The sequence below is a fragment of the Equus caballus genome, chromosome 4, assembly GCF_041296265.1.
Source record: "Equus caballus isolate H_3958 breed thoroughbred chromosome 4, TB-T2T, whole genome shotgun sequence".
Classification (NCBI taxonomy): domain Eukaryota; kingdom Metazoa; phylum Chordata; class Mammalia; order Perissodactyla; family Equidae; genus Equus; species Equus caballus.
Genome location: NC_091687.1, coordinates 31117441 through 31138861, shown reverse-complemented (window position 1 = coordinate 31138861; position 21421 = coordinate 31117441). Strand labels below are relative to the sequence as shown.

At 35.6% G+C, this 21421-nt stretch overlaps 1 protein-coding gene across 19 annotated transcripts in view; it reads left to right on the top strand.

The window, feature by feature from the left end:
- CACNA2D1 (calcium voltage-gated channel auxiliary subunit alpha2delta 1) overlaps positions 1 to 21421 on the top strand; it is a 514911-nt gene that overhangs the window by 105544 nt on the left and 387946 nt on the right. For all 19 annotated transcript variants that reach the window (XM_023639081.2, XM_023639086.2, XM_023639083.2 and 16 more), the window contains exon 3: positions 237 to 353. In XM_023639081.2, the coding sequence (XP_023494849.2) occupies positions 237 to 353 (117 nt within the window). The remainder of the gene's footprint in view (positions 1 to 236; positions 354 to 21421) is intronic.

The window sequence follows — 21421 nt, the reverse complement described above, 5'->3', positions numbered from 1 at the left end:
TGCTTTTTCTCCCCAAGTCCCCCGGTACATAGTTGTATATTTTAGTTGTGGGTCCTTCTAGTTGAGGCATGTGGGACGCCGTCTAAGCGTGGCCTGATGAGCAGTGCCATGTCCGCGGCCAGGCTCCGAACCAGCTTAAACCCTGGGCTGTGGAAGCCGCACGCACAAATTTAACCACTCGGCTACGGGGCCGGCCCGGCAATTGTTCTTATTAATATTCTTTTCCCTTCACACAGATTTATGAGAAATACCAAGATTTGTATACTGTGGAACCAAATAATGCACGCCAGCTGGTGGAAATTGCAGCCAGGGATATTGAGAAACTTCTAAGCAACAGATCTAAAGCTCTCGTGGTGAGTTTAAATTGGATCCGCTCATTTTATGATTGTCCATTATTTATGTTTCATGCTTTATTTGGAGGTTTTCATTGCCTTGAAACTGTGTTCATCAAATATATTCACCAAAGAGGAAATATCATGATTTCATTGTGAACCCCCAAAATTCAGTTAGCTTGGAGCTGGCCCAGTGGTGTAGCAATTGAGTTCATGCTGTCAGCTTTGGTGGCCTGGAGTTCACTGGTTCGGATCCCAGGTGTGGACCTAAGCCTCACTTATCAAACCTTGCTGTGGCAGGTGTCCCACATATAAACTAGAGGAAGATGGGCAGGGTTGTTAGCTCAGGGCCACTGTTCCTCATCAAAAAAGAGGAGGATTCGTGGTGGATGTTAGCTCAGGGCTAGTCTTCCTCAAAAAAAAACCAGTCTAATTACTAGCTTATTTTTTATATTAGGCAGTTTTCATACATAGGAATAGTGTATTTAATTGGTACATACATCTTTTTATACATATGTAAGTTATGATGTATTACAATAATGTTTAAATCTACCGTACAACATAAAACCCATGAATATTGCCAGTGCCCTTAAACCTGGTTTTGTAGTCGTCTCCTATCCCATCGTTCTGCCTCCCTGCCCGAGGGCCCCAGTATGCTAGATGTTTTATTACTAATTTCTTTGTTTTTTAAAAATAGTTATATTTCACATAAATGTTTTACTAAACAAGATATTTTAGTTTTCTTTTTTTCAGCTTTATTAAAATCATATTATATTGTATGTAGTCGTCAGTGACTTGCTTTCTTCCATCAACATTACATTTGTTTATCTGGATGTGTGTACTTAGTTTTAATTCATTTTTATTTACAGTTAAATGCTATTTTATGAGGATATATCTCAATTTATTCATTTATTTTCTGTTGGTCAGTTCTTCTTTGGATTGTTCCAGATGGGTGCTACTGTGAATAGTGCTGCCAGATGTTCTTGAATGAGTCTCCTAGTACACGTGTGCAGGAATATCTGTAGGCTCGATACATGATAGTAGAATTGCTAGACTGTTGAATATTCACAAAGTCAGCCTAATAAAAGTATGACAATTGTTTTCTAAAATAGTTATATCTATTTAGACTTCCACTAGCAATATATGAATACCTATTGGTCCATATTCTGGCCAGTAAGTGGCAATGTCAGACTTCTTAATTATAGGCAATCAAATGGGTGTAAAGTGGTACCTCTGTTTATCACTAATGAGGTAGATATCTTATTTTATATTCATTCATCATTCTTGTTTCCTCTTCAGTGAAATATCTCTTCATATCTTTTGAACATTTTTATTTATTAATTGATTGGTAGGTTACGTATTTTTGATGGTAATTCATTTAAGTTATATATGATGCAAATATCTTTTTCCAGTTTGTGACTTGTCATTGTCTTTATGGTGTATTTTGATAAAATAAGTTCTTAATTTTAATGCAGTCAAAGTCAACTTTTAAAAAAATTATAGGTATTTTAGGTTGTGTATTTTGTTTAAGAAATCCTTCCCTACCCTGAGGTTATAAACATTTTTTATATCTTTTATTCTAAAAGATTCCATGTCTTTCAGATTTATTTAATCTACTTGCAACTAATATTGGTATATAGTTTTAGGCTGCAATCCAAATTAAATTTTTTTCTAACCAATTTTCTCAGGACCATTTATTTTAAATAGTTTGCCTTTCCCCAGTGAGCTCCAGTTATCAAGCCAGTTATTTGGTAGGCCCAGTCTGTCACCATATTCTTCTTCAGAAGGATCTTGAATATTTTTGAACCTTCACGTTTTATCTAAATTTTGGATTCAGCATGTTATTATCCAAGAAAATCTTCACTGGGATTTTGATTGGTATTGCATTGATTCAGACTGGATTGGGAAGAATTAATATCATTATGATATTTTATCTTTCTATTTATACCATGATATTCTTTCCATTTATCAATTTTTTTATGCCATTCAATAAAGTTTTAAAATTTCTTTGTAAAATTCTTGTACGTCTTTTGTTGAGATATAATGCTAGAACTTAAGTTTAGCTCCCTTATGTTCTACAGATCTCAGCACTGCTACTGTATTTGTTCCAGGACAGCCTTAATTTCCAATGTAGAATTAGAGTTGATCTCAGGGAGAAAGATTCATGTTTGTTTTCAAACTGAATTTTTATTTAACTTTTTTATTCTACAAAAATAGAAAACATATTACTTAGAAGAGAAATATTTTGAGGCGGATTGAAAAGCAGGTGCTACATTGTACTGTAAATGAATGCAAGATGGCATTATTAATTTATTTCTATTTTTGTTGTAGGCTTATATTCAGGGAGACTTCTGGATTACAGGAGCTTTTTTCTTTTAAAGATTTTATTTATTTTTCTTTTTGTTTTTTCCTCCCCAAAGCGCCCCAGTACACAGTTGTGTATTTTCAGTTGTGGGTCCTTCTAGCTGTGGCATGTGGGACTCCACTTCAGCGTGGCCTGACGAGTGGTTTCATGTCTGCACCCAGGATTCCAACCGGTGAAACCTTGGGCTGCCCAAGCAGAGCGTGCAAACTTAACCACTCAGCCGTGGGGCCAGGCCCCTACAGGAGCTTTAATTTATCTGGATGGGATATCAATATAATTTCATAAATAAATATATTGGAAAATATTTTGAATATACAAATTTGAGGTACATCATGAAATTTAATACCAATTAGACCTTAGTGAGTGTTTACTAAGTGGCATTATTTGATTATTTTTCAGGATAATACTATGCTCCAGACACCATTATTAGTCTCATTTTTCAATGAGGAATATTCTGGAAGGCTATGAATTTTTCAATGAATCCTATATCAGTTAACCATTTTCAAAAAATGATTCAGTGAAATAAAATATACGATATTTTTTAAGAATTCATTTCAATGTGAAAAATGTAAAACTTTTATTATTTCTTAGTTTCAAGGTTATCAACCTAAGATACCTTTGAAAATATATTATAGGTGTAAAATCTATGATATTGCACTGTTGATTAAAAACTAAAATATAACATATTCTATTGCTTTTTGCTTCTCTCTGATTTTGTTATATGTTTAACTGTAAGCTACCTCACCAGTATTTTCTTTTTCAATTTCAGTATTTATTCTGACTTTTTATTCACATTCATTTTGTGCCATGGTCTTTAATTTGCTCCATCAACCAGCCTTAGGAACCGCTGGAAGAGAAATTGATTAAAAAAAAAACTTGCTTTTGCCCTAAAACCATCTCTTTGATAGCAAAACGGCCTTTTCTACTCAAATAGTTGTTTATTTAGTTTTGTTTTGTTTTTATGACTTTATAAAAACATGTTGTGATTCTGATGATTCATATGCATTAGGGTCTTAGAGAAATCCTTTGAAATAGGCACATTAAACATGTATTCGCTCTTGTTTGATAAATGAAAAAACTCAGAGAGGACCAAGGTTCTTGTCTAAGACTGTACAGATAACATGATGTTGTAGTGGAATTCAATATTAGGACTTCTGTTTACAAATCCATTTTTTTTCCTCCTCCAAGCCCACACTGGTAATTTCAGCTATTTTATTTTGAAGATATATCTGCTAAATGATTATTTTTCTGATATTTGCTATATCTATCTCAGAAACTGGCTCAATATGATGATTATCGTGCTAGCATTGTTGGATTATTCTTAAGCAATTTCAAATCAATGTTTAGAAGCAAAAAAAAATCATTTAACATTGTTATTAACATTTATTTCAGCCTGAATTAGGCTGAAAAATCCGCGAATGTTAATAAACAGTTCATGGGAGAAAGCTTTTCAACAAAGCAATCCAACCTCCAATCATGCCTCCTGAAAGATGGAGGTGAATGAAACCAGTGGTCTCAGTGTTCACCAAGCAGTAGAACCAAGGGGGATCTGCTGAGTAAATGAAATTCTTTAAATGCTTTGCTCAAAGAACATAGAATCAAAGTTATAATAAACACATTTTTCTAGTGACATTTTCCAGTTATGGTTATCCTGTCTCCATCTGGTTGTCCTGCTAACTTTAGTTAAAACTGCTCTATCCTGTTATAAAACTTTAAATACTGTAATATGCCCCAACTCTTAATTCAACCTTAATATTCAGCTTATGATAAGATAATGAAAAGGAGAAAATGACAAATGTTTTCAAATGACTGTTAAAGTAGAGTTTTATTCTGTAATGACTAGATGATTGTTGTTTAACCAAATTGTTTTCTCAAGTTTTTTTAGGTCTGAGACCAGTAATTCTCTATCTTTCACATTTGTCAACAATGCCTATAAAGTTTGTTAAAAATGCAGATTTCTGGCCTTCATCTCTAGAGATTTTAACTCAGGAGTATAGGAAGTATTATCAGAGAATTAGGTCCAAAGAAGTGATAAAGACATCCAGGAAGAAATGTGAAATTCTTCAGAGACTCATGGAAGAATTTAAACTGTATTGTATTTGGGTTTTAGGAGTCATTGGTTTACTTTTGTGAGAACAGATTTGTTAGAATGTATTGGAACAGAATAAAGACTGCAGTATTAAAGAGTGATTGAGAAGTGAGAAAATGGCAAGAAATTTTTTTGCATTTCCATGAAGTTTGGTAGGACAGTGAAAGAGATATGGAGTACCTTGTTTTCTTTTTTGTTTGTTTTTGACAATGGAGGACATATAAGCATGCTTGTAGACAAAAGGGAAGGAATCTGAAATTTGAAAATGAGAAAAAAATCTGAATGTTGATTCTAGAAAAAGCAGACAGAGAAGATCAGAGTCATGCAATTTATGTTTGAAAAGATGGTGGTATCTTTCACTTGAGACAGAAGGGTGTTAAATATGAATAAAGACAATTTAATTTTTAGATAAGAGAAAATCTGAAGGTCGCACTGGATGACCACTTTTCTCTTGGTAAAGTAGAAATTTATATTATATGCAAAGAAAGAAGGGGTTATGGGAGTCTTAAGGACCATCCTGAAGATTTGGGAGAGCAGAGTAAGAAAAAGTGAAAGGAGTCTGCTATGGGTAAGTGAAATGACTGATAAATAAAATCTAGGGCCTTCCTAACATTGAAAACAACAGAAGACATAATACATTCTTGTTTTCTAGAAATGAGGTCCTAGGCTACATATGAATTTGAAAGAGCTATATGCAAATTATATGTGTGTATGTATGTTTTGACAATTAGTCCAAAATCTATCTTGGGGGTATAAATTTATCCAGGCTGAAGAGAACAAGAGAAAAATTACTTTGGAAGAAAGTGTGGAATATTGTGCTATTTCTGTTTTCCCTAAAGAAAAGTGTGCTTACCTTTCTCTTTAATCTTAGTATGTCTTTGAGAGGATTACTCAGCTTGCTTAATATTTCCCTTTGAGTTTGAGTGGTACAAGGTACCAGATAATCCACTCTTGTTTTGTAAAGTTGAGATTACTTTTATTTATTTGGATTTGATACATGCCCGTGGATGATAAAAGTGAAGTGCTGAGGCTAGAGATGTCTGCCTGGTGACTGAGCAATTCATTGGGCATAAGCCTCTACAGAAATCAAAGCAGAGGTGGGCCTTAAGGGATAGAGCTGGTCTGGGACTTGATCTAATAGGGTTTCCTGCTAGGGGCAAAGCCAGTTCAGCAGAAAGAGGGTAGATATACACTTTCAGATGGAAACTGAGTGGGGGTGGGTGTAAATGGCAGCCACAAGTGTAACATTGCAGTTGGATGAACTGGGTATCTTCAAACAATGCAGAAAACCATCCAAGAGAGGAATAAGTCAGTGTTGAACATCGACAAATCCCAGAGAGTACCAACACATAATTACAGTCAAGGAAAGGCCTTCCATTGCCAGCCATCTCATAGTGCCATTACTGAAATCACCACCTGTGAGCTGGTAAGTAGGGTCAGGATAGGATCAGAAGGAAGAGCTCAGAGAGTGGAAATAGAAGTCTACCACACTCCTTAAACTGAATCTTCAGAAGTTTCTCAGCCTGAAGCAGTACCAAGCTGCTAGCGGGATTACAAATGAATTTTAGATTAACATTAGACTTTTTATTTTTAACCCAGATCAGATATTTTAATTGGTTAGTTGAGATTGTTTTTAGGTATAAAAGTTGTATATACAGTGATAAATGGAAAAGTTATGGAACCTGTAAGGCTTAAAGTTGTGTTTAAATATGATTAACAGACACGCCAACTAAAAGATGATTTAAACAGATTACAGGTTTATTTTCTCTCGTGTCACAAGGATCCTGGAGGTAGGTAGCTGAAGAGATTTCCAGAAGTCTTGTTCTATTATTTCTGTGTCCATCCCACTGGATAACTCCTGGCTGCAAGGGGAAATAAGAAATGTAGTTTTTAGCTGGACCATTACTTCTCTGTACAAAATTGTGATTGTTGCCTATTGTATCTATTGTACAAAATTGTTTTTTGGTTATCTAGCTTTTAGCTATATGTAGGATATTTCTCACCTCTGTGACATCTCAATAATCTTAGCCAAAATGTATTTATCTGTCATTTGTGTAGTCAACTCAGATATTTCTGTACAGAGGAAATATAACTGTTATAACTTAGTAAGCCACACTAATTCTGCCTTTCATGGTGCTGTTAGACTTAAGTCCTCGAAAGTCGGCGTCTTCATCTATTTTGTTTGCCTGTAGCATCTAACACCTACCTAGAGCATAGTTTAGCTAATAAATAAAATACAGACATACATAAACTGCAGAATGTCTTTCCAGTTAATGGTTTCACAGTAGAATGCCTCTTGATTTTTGAAATCCAATTTTCACAGAATAGACGAATCTCTCAATAAGATGTTTTTGTTTCATGGTTTATTTTTTGCTGATATTTATAAGGCAACTAATTGCATTTACACCCTCCAAACTCAATAGTTTTTAACAATGTGATATCTGGAAAGAGTCTTGATTTAATTCCAAATACAATTAGTAGACCATCAGAATTGTGTGTAGATGATTTGAAGAGCAGGCCAGGTGCCAACCAAGGAGATGTGCATGTTTTCTGCTGGAACTGAGAGGCCAAGTAGGGCCTACAAACATCTGTCTTTTACCAGTCTTATTCACTGTTTCATTAGGAAGTGATGTCTGTAGCACTTTACTCTCTCATATGAGAATTTCTTACAATTTTCAATGCACTTTGGCATTTGGTAAGTGTATATTTTACTGGTTTACTTAGGTTTTAAAAAGTTGGTTGGGGGTCTGGATTGATACAAATATGTTAAGTATTTTTTCCATTTAACATAATAAATGATAAGCTATCAGAATCTTCACTCAGAACATCTGATGTTTCTGAAGCAGATTACTGGCTTAAATGGCAGATCCCTGTGTTTCTTGGTACCATTTGTTAATGTGTTAAATGGAAATCTCTAGATATGCCACCACATTTCCTCTCTGAGGTTGCACACTTGAGTAGAATCTTTATGGGTTTTTAAATCTAAAGTAATTATAGTAATAGGAATTTGGGGCCAAACAGAGGGATGGTGAAACGCAAGGTGCCGTGTTTAGGACCTCTTCCATTACGCTAAGAAGGAAACAGATACATAGACCTGTGACTGTGCTGCCATGCTCCCCCACACTCAGTGTTTTAATTTTTATAACATTCTGTCCTGATTAATATGTGATCTAAAGGTTAGCGGTGTAGTCTTTTTAAACAACACTTTCTGTTGTAAATCACTCAGTGCTGGAATGTACTTCCTCCCTCCCCGATTCCACGAAATAGTGTGTGCACTAAATGTCTGAACAAAGACGCTTTTGAAAAGAAAGTGATTGCCAAATATACCTTTAAGATAGAGAGCACAATTAATGGTATAGTGCTCCTAACTTTTTAATAGAAGGTATTCAGACAAGGAAAGTCTCAAGCAACAATGATAGTCTCTTTGTAATAAAGGAAATCTCTTTTGGAAATGTAATTCTCATAGTTGTGAGTTGGCTTAATTTTATAGGATCAGAAAGTGATATTTAAAGTATCAACAAGAGCATGACTGTGTTGACAATTTGACAAAGATAATGTGTGCCCTGATAACACAGCATTTGCAAAAATTAGGATAAAAGGGAGAGTTTGGTTTGTTGATTACATTGAAGAAAATGAGAAGTAAGTAGGAGAAGTGACTTACAAAGCTCACCTAGGCAGGAGTGACCGCATAATTTGTTGGGCCCAGTGCAAAGTGAAAATGGGAGGCCTCTCTTAAAAAGTGATTAAGAATTTTGAGATGACAGCAGCAGAGCATTAAACCAGTTGTGGGGGCCATCTGAGTGAAGGGCCCTACCTAACTGCATGAGTACCACATCCATGAAGCAGTCCAGCCCTTGCACACAGGTGATTAGTGGCAAAGCTGGAACTGGACTTGGGATTCTTAACCACTTGGACAGTGCTGTTTCTACAATGATAGTCATCGAACTTTACCTAGTGACTTGAGAGTCTCTGAAGTCTATGACAATTGTTAAAAGGTAATCCTAAAGTGAGGCAAGAAAAAAATCCATATTTCATTTCACTTCCTGTTTTACAAAATTGCAAACTTGTCCCAACAGAACAGTAGAAATGCTCTGATCTGCTTGTGCTAGTAAATGGTGTGTTATATAAAAATAAATATAGAGAAACAGTGCTAATCCAAGGCCACTCTCTTTGATTCACATAATGAACTCTTTAGATAGAACTTCATAGCATGCCATAAGTTTGGAGACAATCTGATCAAGGAGTGTCTAATAACGGTAGACACTGTTTTAGCCATTTATAGAGTTGAACTTCAAGTAGTGTTTGATTCCTAAATGTTAGCTTACGTTTTTTGATCTTTCGATGTTTAGTTTTTCCCTTTCCCCATTAATCACTTATTATCTTCCCACAGAATTACATAATCTCTAAACCTTCCTCTGTGGATTCATTTTCTATCTTTTACTGACTAACATGTGGGCAGAAACCCTTTGTGAGACCCCCAATACCCTCCTAGCTTTTTTGTACACAGGAGTTCTTTTGAATCTATTCTCCACAATTTTTTAGAGCTTGTAAAATCAAGAACTACCTTTGCAAAGATGAGCTGTCTGTGCTTTCCTTAAAATTGTCTTTCACAATTTACCATTAGAATGATGGAATGCCCTGTTAATTTAATTAAAATATCATCAAATCATAAATCATAAAGGAATTTTGGGAATTCAGTTTTTTGGCCTTCTCCTCTCAGGCAGGTGAATGTCTAAACCAGCAAGGTTAGGGGGTTCGTTCTTTTCTCAAGTATTTTTAGTGATGAAATTTCCACAATTGTAACACCCCATTATTGTTGCTTAGCTTAGTTTTCAGGAAATTATTTCTAACATTCATGTCCTTGTCTAACTTAAACCTATTTTATTTTCTATTCCCTTTGTGCATTAAAATTTGATTGGCATTCTCCTTACAAGAGTATCTTATTTTGTGTGTGTGTGTGTCTGTGTGTGTGTGTATGTAGTGTGTTGGAAGTAGTAGGAGCCATCATCAACTCATCATAGATTAGTGTTCTTGGCAAATAATGATGATTTTCAGTTGCTGAACCATTATTATTGCCAGACATTGTGTTAAATGTTTTATACGTATTATCAAATTTCATCTTCAGAACAACCGTACGAGGTAAGTAAATTCCTGTGTCTGAAGATCAGAGATGCTGCTTAACAAGGCCAAAGCCATCTAACTCAGAGTATCAGGTAGAAGATGTTTCAACCCCAAGTATCACTGACTGGGATCCCTGACTCTTCTAAAGCCTATGTGTTTCCTCAGTACACTGTAGCTCTATACTCTAATGAACACTGATGTCTTTAACTTTCTTATATAGACATGTTTTCTGTTCCTTTTTCATTTTGTATTCTGGAAATTATCAAATATTTATTCTCCGACTTTCTTAAAGCATAAAGGCCAGAACCAGAGGTAGAACTTTCCTAGGGGGGTACTCTGATACAGCACAGTATCACTGCAGCTAACTATTTTTATTTGCATGGGATCCAGTTACAGCCAGAACTGCTTTGTTCTCTGGGGGTTGTATGTTAGATATATGTTAGATGATTATAACATACGAATGTATGTTAGGTGATTCTGATGTATTTTAAAATTATGTTGATAAATATAAAAGTATGTCCTTGTTGTAAATAATTTAAAAAATTCAAAAATGTAGTCTAAAATGAAAACAAAAGTTCTCTGAGTCCACTATCCAGAGAAAAACTACCTTTTACAGTTTAATGACTGCCCTTTACGACCATCATGCATGTGTGTGTTATTTACCAATATTTCATGGAGATTTTTATTTCACTGGCTATTGACATATATAATTCTTTTTAATGGGTTTGTAGTCTTCCACTGTATGAATGTATGGTTTATTTAACCAGTCTCCTATTGCTAGACATTTAGTTTGTCTATATTTTTTATATAGACAATGCTAATATTGTTTATGGCACATCTTTAAATATGGGAAATTTTTTTCCAGTTTTATTGAGATATAATTGACATACAGCATTTTATAAGTTGAAGGGGTACAGCATAATGGTTTGACTTACATATATTGTGAAATGATTACCACAGTAAGTTTGGTTAACAACTATCATGTCATAAACACAAATAACAACAGTAACAACATACATTTTTACTTATGGGAACACTTTTGATTATTTTATTAAAATTAAGTCACATAAATGAATGGTTGAGTCAAAAAGCATATGGGGCATTATTTTTTTCTTTTAAGGAAACAATAATCTTTAATCTTTCCACTCATTCCTTCTCTCCCTTTTCATTGTTATTTTTTTAAATAACAGGACTTTGGAATAACTTAGTAGGAGGACCAGGTTGCATTGGCCCAGTATAAGTTAAATACGGTGCTGTAAGCAGGACTTAATTTTAAATAATAGATATATTTTTAATTATTATAATAATGTTAAAAACTCATACTGTTCTCTACAGATTAGTGCCTTTGTTCTTGGCAACATAATCAGTTCAAAATTAATGAGCTGGCTGGGGCAAACATCTGTCTTCCAGATTTATTTAAAAAAAAATATTCAGCTTAAGAGCTGAAGCTCTGATTACACATACCAGCTCATATGCTCTATCTTGCATGTGTTATCCCAGCCACAGGCAGCATGCCAACATGCTGCACTGTGGATGAGTGATTCTGCTGTTGACAGACTTTGTATTCTAGGGCAACTGACACTGTCAAGGCCTAGTAAAGAGCAAAAACCAAATAGTGTCTTGACAGCCAAGGCATTAGTTACAAAAGACTCTACTTCTTCTCTAGTTAATTTGTTCATTTACCCCCAGGGCTCATTACTCCTCAATTACAGCTACTCTTATAAATGTTGGTCTATTGTTGCCTGACAAACCAATCACCTCTGATTGTTTTCACTGTCTTTTATCAGAAATTCTAGGTCAGACAACGTAAAAGTCCAATAATAAATAATAATGACTCATTTTGTATAAGAGGGTTTACAGAGAATTTGTTGCCATATACATCACTGCCTATGCTATTTTCCCCCCAGCAGAGCAACATAATGTGACCTCTTAAAAAGGAAAAGAATTAAATAAATCACAGTATAATGTTTATGCGCTCAGAACATTTCTTTAAAATGTGGATGTTCAGTAGCCAGTTTTGCTTGCATTTCATGGTAATGAGTTTGACTTTTGCAAAAATGTTCTTTTTCATTAAATGACTTTGCATACGTCAACTTTCCCCTCTCAAATGGGTATTTTTAAACTTCACATTAAAATAGATTAATAAAGCATATAATGTCTGATGCCTTATGAGTAGCCATATTTTGACTCGTTAGTTATATCCATTGAAATGAAATTAATCTTCATAATTTCTCAGTAGAGAGGGATGACATCTTTAGTTTAAATATTAAATTGTTTTTAAAAAACAAGTCTCCTATATGACACCTTATATAGAAAGATAATAGTAATAACAATAATTTATTAAATGCTTATATACTGGGCACTGTGCTAAGGACTTTACTTGCATTTACTTATTAAATCCTTGCAACATACTTCCACACTTGGAATTAAGATTATCTGTATTGTATAGAGATATTTTGTCCAAGCGTTTGAATCCAGATCCATTTAATTCCCAAGCTTTATAGTAGCATTTTTCCTCACTTTGCCTTGTACCTTCTCTGGGTTACATACTCCACTGAGTGTTTTACAAGTACTACTCCATTTAATAATTTCTTCTCTCTTCCTCTTCCACTCCCTCCTCCTCCTCTTTCTTCTCTTCCTTCCCCTTTCCTTCCTCTTCCTCCTCCTCTTCACCGTCTTCTTCTTCTTACTATTATATAATGTGATAAGGTGAGAAAGTATACAATTAGAAAGTTTTAAATATATTATCCAAGTCATGTAGTTCTGGTTTGGTATACTTATTTCATAATAAGATTATACATTGTCATGTTTTATTGTATGTAAGATGTGCTGTACAAAAGAAGTAATGATAGCTTATTTTAATTTTAATTACAATGTATATAAAAAGAGAGAAAGAGCGAAAGAGAAGGAAGGAATGGAGGGAACAAAGGAGAGAGGATGTAGATCTGGGCTTTCTGTTCTCTAGTCTTACTGTTTTTGGTAATGCATTAAATAGTTACACAGAACGTGTGATTATCTGGTGATGGAGACAGAGATAGTAAAATCCCAAAGTTTTTATTAAGCTCAGTGTAATTACTTGGGCTTTCATATGAAAACCAACATTTTAGAGTATCAGTGAGCCACACATTGTACTGGGGCTTTTCTACCCATAAGTGAATATATTTTGGGAGTATTTTAGGAGAACTCTGGTCTAGATATTACAACATATACAGTTGTGGTATAAAGATCAAAATTAATCAGAATGGTTCTTATTTTTAAACTTTAGCTTAAATACTGTGGAGATATTCACACTCTTATTATAACCAATGAAACCAACAACTTTTTTTTTTATATTATGCTGCTCAGTTAGTTGATATTTCAAGAAGTACCTTTTATTAGCTTCTAAAGCATTGCTTAAAGGTAAAGATGCAGAGGTAGGTGGGTCACTTGCAGTTCTAAACCTAAGGTATGCTTCAATTAACTGGGTTTTTTTTGGTTGGCTTTTTTTTTATTGTGATAAAATATCCATGACATAAAATTTGCCATTTTAATCATTTTTAAGTGTACAATTCAGTAGCTTTAAGTACTTTCCAAATGTTGTGCGACCATTACCACTATCTGTTTCCAAACCTTTTTCTTTTTATTGTGGTAACATTGGTTTATGACATTATATAAATTTAGGCTGTACAGCATTATATTTCAATTTCTGTGTAGATTACATCATGTTCACAACCCAAAGACTAAGACTAATTACAATCCATCACTGCACTCATGTGCATAATCACCCCTTTCACCCTCCTCCCTGCCCACTTCCCCTCTGGTAACCACAAATCCAATCTTTGTTTCGGTATGTTTGTTTGTCATTGTTTTTATCTTCTACCTATCAGTGAGATCATACAGTATTTGACTTTCTCCCTCTGACTTATTTCACTTAGCGTAATATCCTCAAGGTCCATCCTTGTTGTCACAAATGGCCATATTTCATCATTTCTTATGGCTGAGTAGTATTCCATTGTGTATATATTGCACATCTTCTTTCTCCATTAGTCCCTTGATGGGCACCTAGGTTGCTTCTAGGTCTTGGATATTGTGAATAATGCTGTGATGAACATAGGGGTGTATGTATCTTGTTGCATGTGTGTTTTCATGTTCTTTAGATGAATACCCAGCAATGGAATAGCTGGATCGTATGGTGGTTCTATTCTTAATTTTGTGAGGAATCGCCATACTGTTTTTCATAGCGCCTGTACCAGTTTGCACTCCCACCAGCAGTGTACGAGAGTTCCCTTCTGTCCACATCCTCTCCATTCATCCACATTCTCTCCACATGCTCTCCATATCCACATCCTCTTGTTTCCTGTCTTGTTAATTATAGCCATTCCGACGGAAGTGAGGTGATATCTCATTGTAGTTTTCATTTACATTTCCCTGATAGTTAATGATATTGAACATCTTCTCATGTGCCTGTTGGCCATCTGCATAACTTTGGAGAAATGTCTGTTGAGATCTTTTGCCCATTTTTTAATTGGGTTGTTACTTTTTCTATTGTTGAGATGTATGAGTTCTTTGTATATTTTGGATATTAACCTCTTATCAGATATATGGTTTGCAAATATCTTCTGCCAATTGATAGGTTGTCTTTTCATTTTGTTGATGGTTTCCCTTGCTGTGCAGAAGCTATTCAGTTTGATGTAGTCCCATCTGTTTATTTTTTCATTGTTTCCCTTGCCCTCACAGACATAGTATTTGAAAATATGCTGCTAAGACCAACGTTGAAGAGTGTACTGCCTATGTTTTCTTCTAGAAGTTTTATGTTTTCAGGTCTTACATTCAAGTCTTTAACCCACTTTGAATTAATTTTTGTGTATAGTGTAAGATAATGGTCTACTTTCATTGTTTTGCATGTGGCTCTCCAGTTTTCCCAGCACCATTTATTGAAGAGACTTTCCTTTCTGCATTGTATCTTCTTGGCTCCCGTATTGAAAATTAGCCCTCCATAGACGTGTGAGTTCATTTCTGGGCTCTTGATTATGTTGCATTGATCACTGTATCTGTTCTTGTGCCGGGACCATGTTAGTCTTTTTTTTTTTTTTTGCTGAGGAAGATTTGCCTTGAGTGCACATCTGTTGCCAATCTTCCTCATTTTTTTTGCTTGTGGAAGATTAGCCATGAGCTGACATATGTTCCAGTCTTCCTCACTTTTGTACGTAGGTCACTGCTACAGCATGGTCAACAAATGGCATAGGTCTGTGCCCAGGATCCGAACTCACAAACCCATACCACCGAAGCGGAGCTTGCTGAGATTAGCCACTACACCACAGGGCTGGCCCCAGTACCATGCTGTTTTGATTACTATAGCTTTGTAGTGTATTTTGAAATCAGGCAGTGTAATTCCTCCAGCGTTGTTCTTTTTTTCAGGATTCCTTTGGATATTTGAGGTCTTTTGTTGTTCCATGTAAGTTTTAGCATTCTTTGTTCTATTTCTGGAAGTTTGATAGAGATTGCATTGAATCTGTAGGTTGCTTTAGAAAGTATGAACATTTTAATTATGTTAATTCTTTCAATCCGAGAGCATGGAATATTTTTCCATTTCTTTGTGCCTTCTTCAATTTCTTTCAACAATATTTTATAGTTTTCAGTGTATAAGTCTTTCACTTCTTTGGTTAAATTTATTCCTAGGTATTTTATCCTTTTTGTTGCAATTGTAAATGGGATTGTGTTCTTACTTTCTCTTTCTGCTACTTCATTGTTGGTGTATAGAAACACAACAAATTTTTGTATGTTGATTTTGTATCCTGAGACTTGACTGTATTCATTTATTATTTCAAAAGTTTTTTGGTGGATTGTTTAGGGTTTTTTATATATAAGATAATGTCGTCTGCAAATGGTCACAGTTTTGCTTCTTCCTTTCCAATTTGGATACCTTTTCTTTCTTTTTCTTGCCTGGTTGCTCTGGCTAGGACTTCCAATACTATGTTAAATAAGAGTGGTGAATGTGGGCATCCTTGTCTGGTTCCTGTTCTTAAAGGGATAGCTTTCAGTTTTTCTCCATTGAGTGTGATATTAGCTGTGTGTTTGTCATATATGACCTTTATTATGTTGATGTACTTTCCTTCTGTACCCATTTTATTCAGAGTTTTTATCATAAATGGATGCTGCGTCTTCTCACATGCTTTCTCTGCATCTGTTGAGATGATCTTGTGATTTTTATTTTTGATTCTGTTAATGTGGTCTATCACATTGATTGATTTGCAGATGTACCGTCCCCAGAATAAATCTCACTTGATCTTGGTATCTGATCTTTTGAATGTATTGTTGTGTTTGATTTGCTAGTATTTTGTTGAAAATTTTGGCATCAATGTTCATCAGTGATATTGGCCTGTAATTTTTTGTGTGTGTGTTGTCTTTGTCTGGTTTTGGTAACAGGGTAATGTTGGCCTCGTAGAATGAGTTAGGAAGCTTCCCCTCCTCTTCAATTTTTTGGAGGAGTTTAAAGTTATAGATATTAAGTCTTCTTTGAATGTTTGGTAAAATTCATTAGGAAAGCCATCTGGTCCTGGACTTTTATTTTTTGGGAGGTTTTTGACTACTGTTTCAATCTCCTTACTAGTAATTGGTCTATTCAAATTCTTTATTTCTTCTTGATTCAGTTTTGGAATGTGGTATGATTCTAAGAATTTATCCATTTCTTCCAGATTATCCAATTGTTGGCCTATTGCTTTTTGTAGTATTTACTTATAATCTTTTGTATTTCTGACTTTCTGTTGTAATTTCTCCTCTTTTGCTTCTGATTTTATTTATTTGAGCCTTCTTTCTTTTTTTCTCGGTGAGTCTAGGTATAGGTTTGTTGATTTTGTTTAACTTTTCAAAGAACCAACTCTTAGTTTCATTATTTTTTCTAGTGTCTATTTTATTTATTTCCTCTCTGATTTTTACTATTTCCTTCCTTCTACTGATTTTGGACTTTGTTCTTCTTTTTCTAGTTTATTTAGGTGCCCTGTTAGATTGTTTGAAATTTTTCTTGTTTGTTGATGTAGACCTGTATTGCTATAAATTTCCCTCTTTAGTACTGCCTTTACTGTGTCCCATAAATTTTGGTGTGTTGTATTTTCATTTTCATTTGTCTCCACCTGTTTTTTTATTTCTCCTTTGATTTCTCCATTGACCCAAAGGTTGTTCAGCAGCATTTTGTTTAATCTCCACATATTTGTGGCCTTTCCAGTTTTCTTCTTGTAGTTGACTTGTAGTTTCATCCTGATGTGGTCAGAAAAGACACTTGATATTATTTCTATCTTCTTAAATTTGTTGAGACTTGTTTGTGGCCTAGTGTGTGATCCATCCTGGAGAAAGTTCCATGAACATTTCAAAAGAATGTATATTCTCTGATTTTTGAATGGAACATTCTGTATATATCTACTAGGTCCGTCTGGTCTAATATGTCATTTAAAGCCAATGTTTCCTTATTGATCTTCTGTTTGGATAATCTATCCATTGGCGTAAGTAGAGTGTTAAAGTCTCCTACTGTGATTGTGTTATTGTCTATTTCTTCTTTTATGTCTGTTAATAATTGCTTTATAAATTTGGTGCCCCTATGTTGTATGCATAGATGTTTTCAAGTGTTATATCTTGTTGTATTGTTCCCTTCATCATTATGTAGTGCCCTTCTTTGTTTCTTGTTACAGTTTTTGTTTTAAAGCCTATTTTGTCTGATGTTAGTATTGCTACCCCAACTTTCTTTTCATTGCCATTTGCATGGAGTATCTTTTTCCATCCCTTCTCTTTCAATTTGTGAGCGTTTTTAGGTCTGAAGTGTGCCTCTTGTATGCAGCATATATATAGGTCTTGTTTTTTCATCCAGTGTGCCACCCTTTGTCTTTTGATTGGAATGTTTTGTCCATTAACATTTAAAGTAGCTATTTATAAGTATGTGCCTATTGCCATTTTGTTACTTGTTTTCCTGGGTTTTTTAGTAGTTCTTTATTTCTTTCTTCTTCTCTTGCTCTCTTCCCTTTTGGTTGGATGGCTTTATTTAGTATTATGTTTCCCTTCCTTTCTCTTTATTTTTTGTACATTTATTACTTGTTTCTGGTTTGTGATTAACCATGAGGTTCATGTATAAGAAGCTGTGTAAAACTAATCTATATTATGTTGATGGTCTCTTAAGTTTGACATCTTGCTAAAAGCCATACTCTTTTATTCCCCTCCCGGGACATTTTATGTTTTTGATTTCATATTTAACTTCTTGTGTGTGTGTATCCATTAACCTCTTATCATGGAAATAGATACTTTTAGTACTTTGTCTTTCAATCCTCATAGTATCTTCATAGGTGGTTATCTGCCTGCTTTACTGTATTTTTGCCTTTACCAGTTATTTTACTTTATTTTTGATAATTTTCTAATTCCTGGTTGTGCGCTTTTCTTTTTTACTTAAAATCCCTTTAACATTTCTTGTAAGGCTACTTTATTAGTGATAAACTCCTTGAGCTTGTCCTTGTCTGGGACAGTCTTTATGTCTCCTTCCATTCTGAATGATAACCTTTTCAGGTAGAGTATTCTTGGCTGTAGGTTTTTTCCTTTCAGCATTTTAAAGGTATCATGCCACTCTCTTGTAGCCTTTCTGCTTTCTGCGGATAAGTCAGCTGCTTGCCTTATGGGGTTTCCTTTGTATGTAACTTATTGCTTTTCTCTGGTAGCTTTTAGGATCCTCTCTTTGTCTGCAGTTCTTTACATTTTAATTACAATGTGTCTTGGCATGGTCCTCTTTGAGTTCACCTTGTTTGGTGCTCTTTGTGCTTCCTGTACCTGGATGTCTGTTTCCTTCCTTAAGTTGAGAAAGTTTTCAGCTATTATTTCTTCACATAGATTCTCTGCCCCTTTCTCTTTCTCTCTCCCGTCTCCTTCCTGGACACCTATAATATGGGTGTTAGTACACTTGATGTTGTCCCAGATGTCCCTGAGACTGTTCTCATTCTTTTTAATTCTTTTTTCTGTTCAGCTAGGGTGATTTCCTCCAGTCTTTCATCCAGCTTGCTGATCCCTTCTTCTGTACCATCTTGTCTGCTATTAATTCCCTCTAGGAAAGTTTTCATTTGCAGTATTACATTTTTCCTTCCTGTTTGGTTCTTTTTTATATTTTTACTTCTTTGTTGAAGTTCTCACTGTGTGCATCTATTCTTCTCCCAAGATCAGTGAGCATCCATATGACTGTTACTTTGTATTCTTTCTCATGTAAATTGATTATCTCTGTTTCATTTAGTTCTTTTCCTTAGGATTTTTTCTGTTCCCTTATTTGGAACATATTCCTTTGTCTCCTCATTTTTCCTATATCTCTATGTTTATATCTATCTATTAGGTAGATCAGCTACATCTTCTGATTTTGGAGATGTGGCTTTATGTAAGAAATGCAAGAAATGCTTTATGAAGCCCAGCAGTGTGCTTCCCTCTCTTTACCAGTTCCAAATTTTCCAGGAGTGTCCCTGTGTGGGCTACATATGTCATAATGTTGTGGTGGAGTTTCTCTTACTGCAGGAGCATAGGAAGGATAGGCTGTCCCTCTGGCTGGCTGGTTGTAAGACACAGCTGCGTGTGGCTGCTATGGTCCCTTTAGTCACTTTATTGGGAGGGGGTAGTCCCAGCACTGTTGGCTGCAAGGTCTAATATTATATACCTGCTGCTGTTTTGCTGTTAAGTAAGCAGGTCCCCAGCATGGCTGGTTGCTAGGCTCAGGGGCTCATAATTGTTATAGGCCTCTGGCCTTTGAGGCTGTTGTCAGCTCTCTCAGGATTGCAGCTGTGTGGGGCTAGTCCCAGGCAAGGCAGTACACAACTGTTTCAGGCGTTGGAAGTTGGAGCAGATCCCCTATATGACTTAAGATTGCTCCTGTTCATGAAGCACTGCAGTTAGAATGTGGCTTTTTCCTCTACAGAAAGTTATTTCTGCCTCTTCCCCCTCATTCCGAGGTGTCTTTTTATTTTTATTTTTTGGTAAGGAAGATTGGCCCTGAGACTTCATTTGTTTCCAGTCTTCCTCTTTTCACTCTAGGAAAACTATTCCTGAGCTAACATTTGTGACAATCTTCCTCTTTTTCTTTTTGGTATATGGGGTGCTGCCACAGCATGGCTTGGTGAGTGGTGTGTAGGTCTCTGCCTGGGATCTGATCCTGCAAACCCGGGATGCCAGAGCAGAGTGTGTGAACTTTGCCACTGTGCCACCAGCCCAGCCCCCAGAAATGTTCGTTTTTGTGGGAGTTCTCTTTTCCATTTCCAGTTCTCTCTCAGGAGTAATTTTTCCAAGGGTAGTTGGAAATTTGTTGTGTCTGTTGGAGGTGGTGAGTTCAGAGTCACCCTATGCTGCCATCTTCCCAGCAATCCTCTCTAAATTAACCAACTTTTAATTACAAATAGTGAGAAATTGGATGTAAGAGTGATCTGGCTGTGATGTCTGTCACCCCATTGTTCGCCAGGGTTAGTTTGACTGATCTAGTTGGCTTGGTGGTTTCTCTTTTTTCTCCCATAGCTCCCCTTCCTCCCTAGAAGCTGCACACTCAGTGGAACAGGATGATATTCCCTGAAAGAAGAAGACCATAAGGGCAGTCCTCGATCAATTGTAAACAAATAGCTGTGCTCCCCTTAGAACTTCCAAACAAGCTCTCAAGGTCCATTTGTAGAACACAGGGTATTCAATCTTCCAAGTCCCCAGACACATCCAAATGAGGGATTGCCTGTGGCAGTCTGCCCTAAGAAACAAAAATGTTAAATAAACACATAAATAAAATAGTGAGAAATGCAGGGCATAGTCTTAAAGGACAAGACCTCTTAATCCATTAAAGCAGAGGGTGAGGCATACTGGAATGAGATAGGTAAAACATGGAGCCCAGCTGAGCTTATCTAGTAGGATACAAGGAACTCATGAAACCTTTTTTAGTATTTTCATGCTTCCTGAACCTTACAGATGATTAATGTGTCCACTATCATTCCCCTGTCCCCAAATAATTGTTTACTGGATCTTTATAATTTTAAAAATGATGTTATCTTTAGAGAATTTGCAGGAGGATAGCTCTTTCTTTAATTTCAATGTTGCTAAATGTCTGCCAGTCTTCTGACCAGGAAAATTAGGGCTGCTTAAAGTTACTGCACTTCCATGATTAAATTTCCCTTCACTAAATGGTAGTGTCTAGTCTTTAGTTGACATTTTACACCAGTTGCCCCATCACTGTTGGAAGCTAAATCAGTGTATTAAGAAGCAGCAAGTGGCAGCTAATGCATGCCCTGAAAAGACTTAGCACATTTTAGTTACTGCAAAGATCATTTGCTGCTCTCCTTGAAGTATTGCAGACATGCTTACTGATTTGAAACAGTATTTCTCAGCTGCATAGAAGACATACTGAATAAATACTGGAAGGAGGACAGTTCAAAGACTTAAAGGCAGGTCCTGTCAAGGCAGGCCATACTTTTCCTCTCAGCCACATACGCACAGGGGAATTATCCCTGTGATCTGCCAGTGTTTTACTGCCACATAAGTAGGTGTCCATTACAG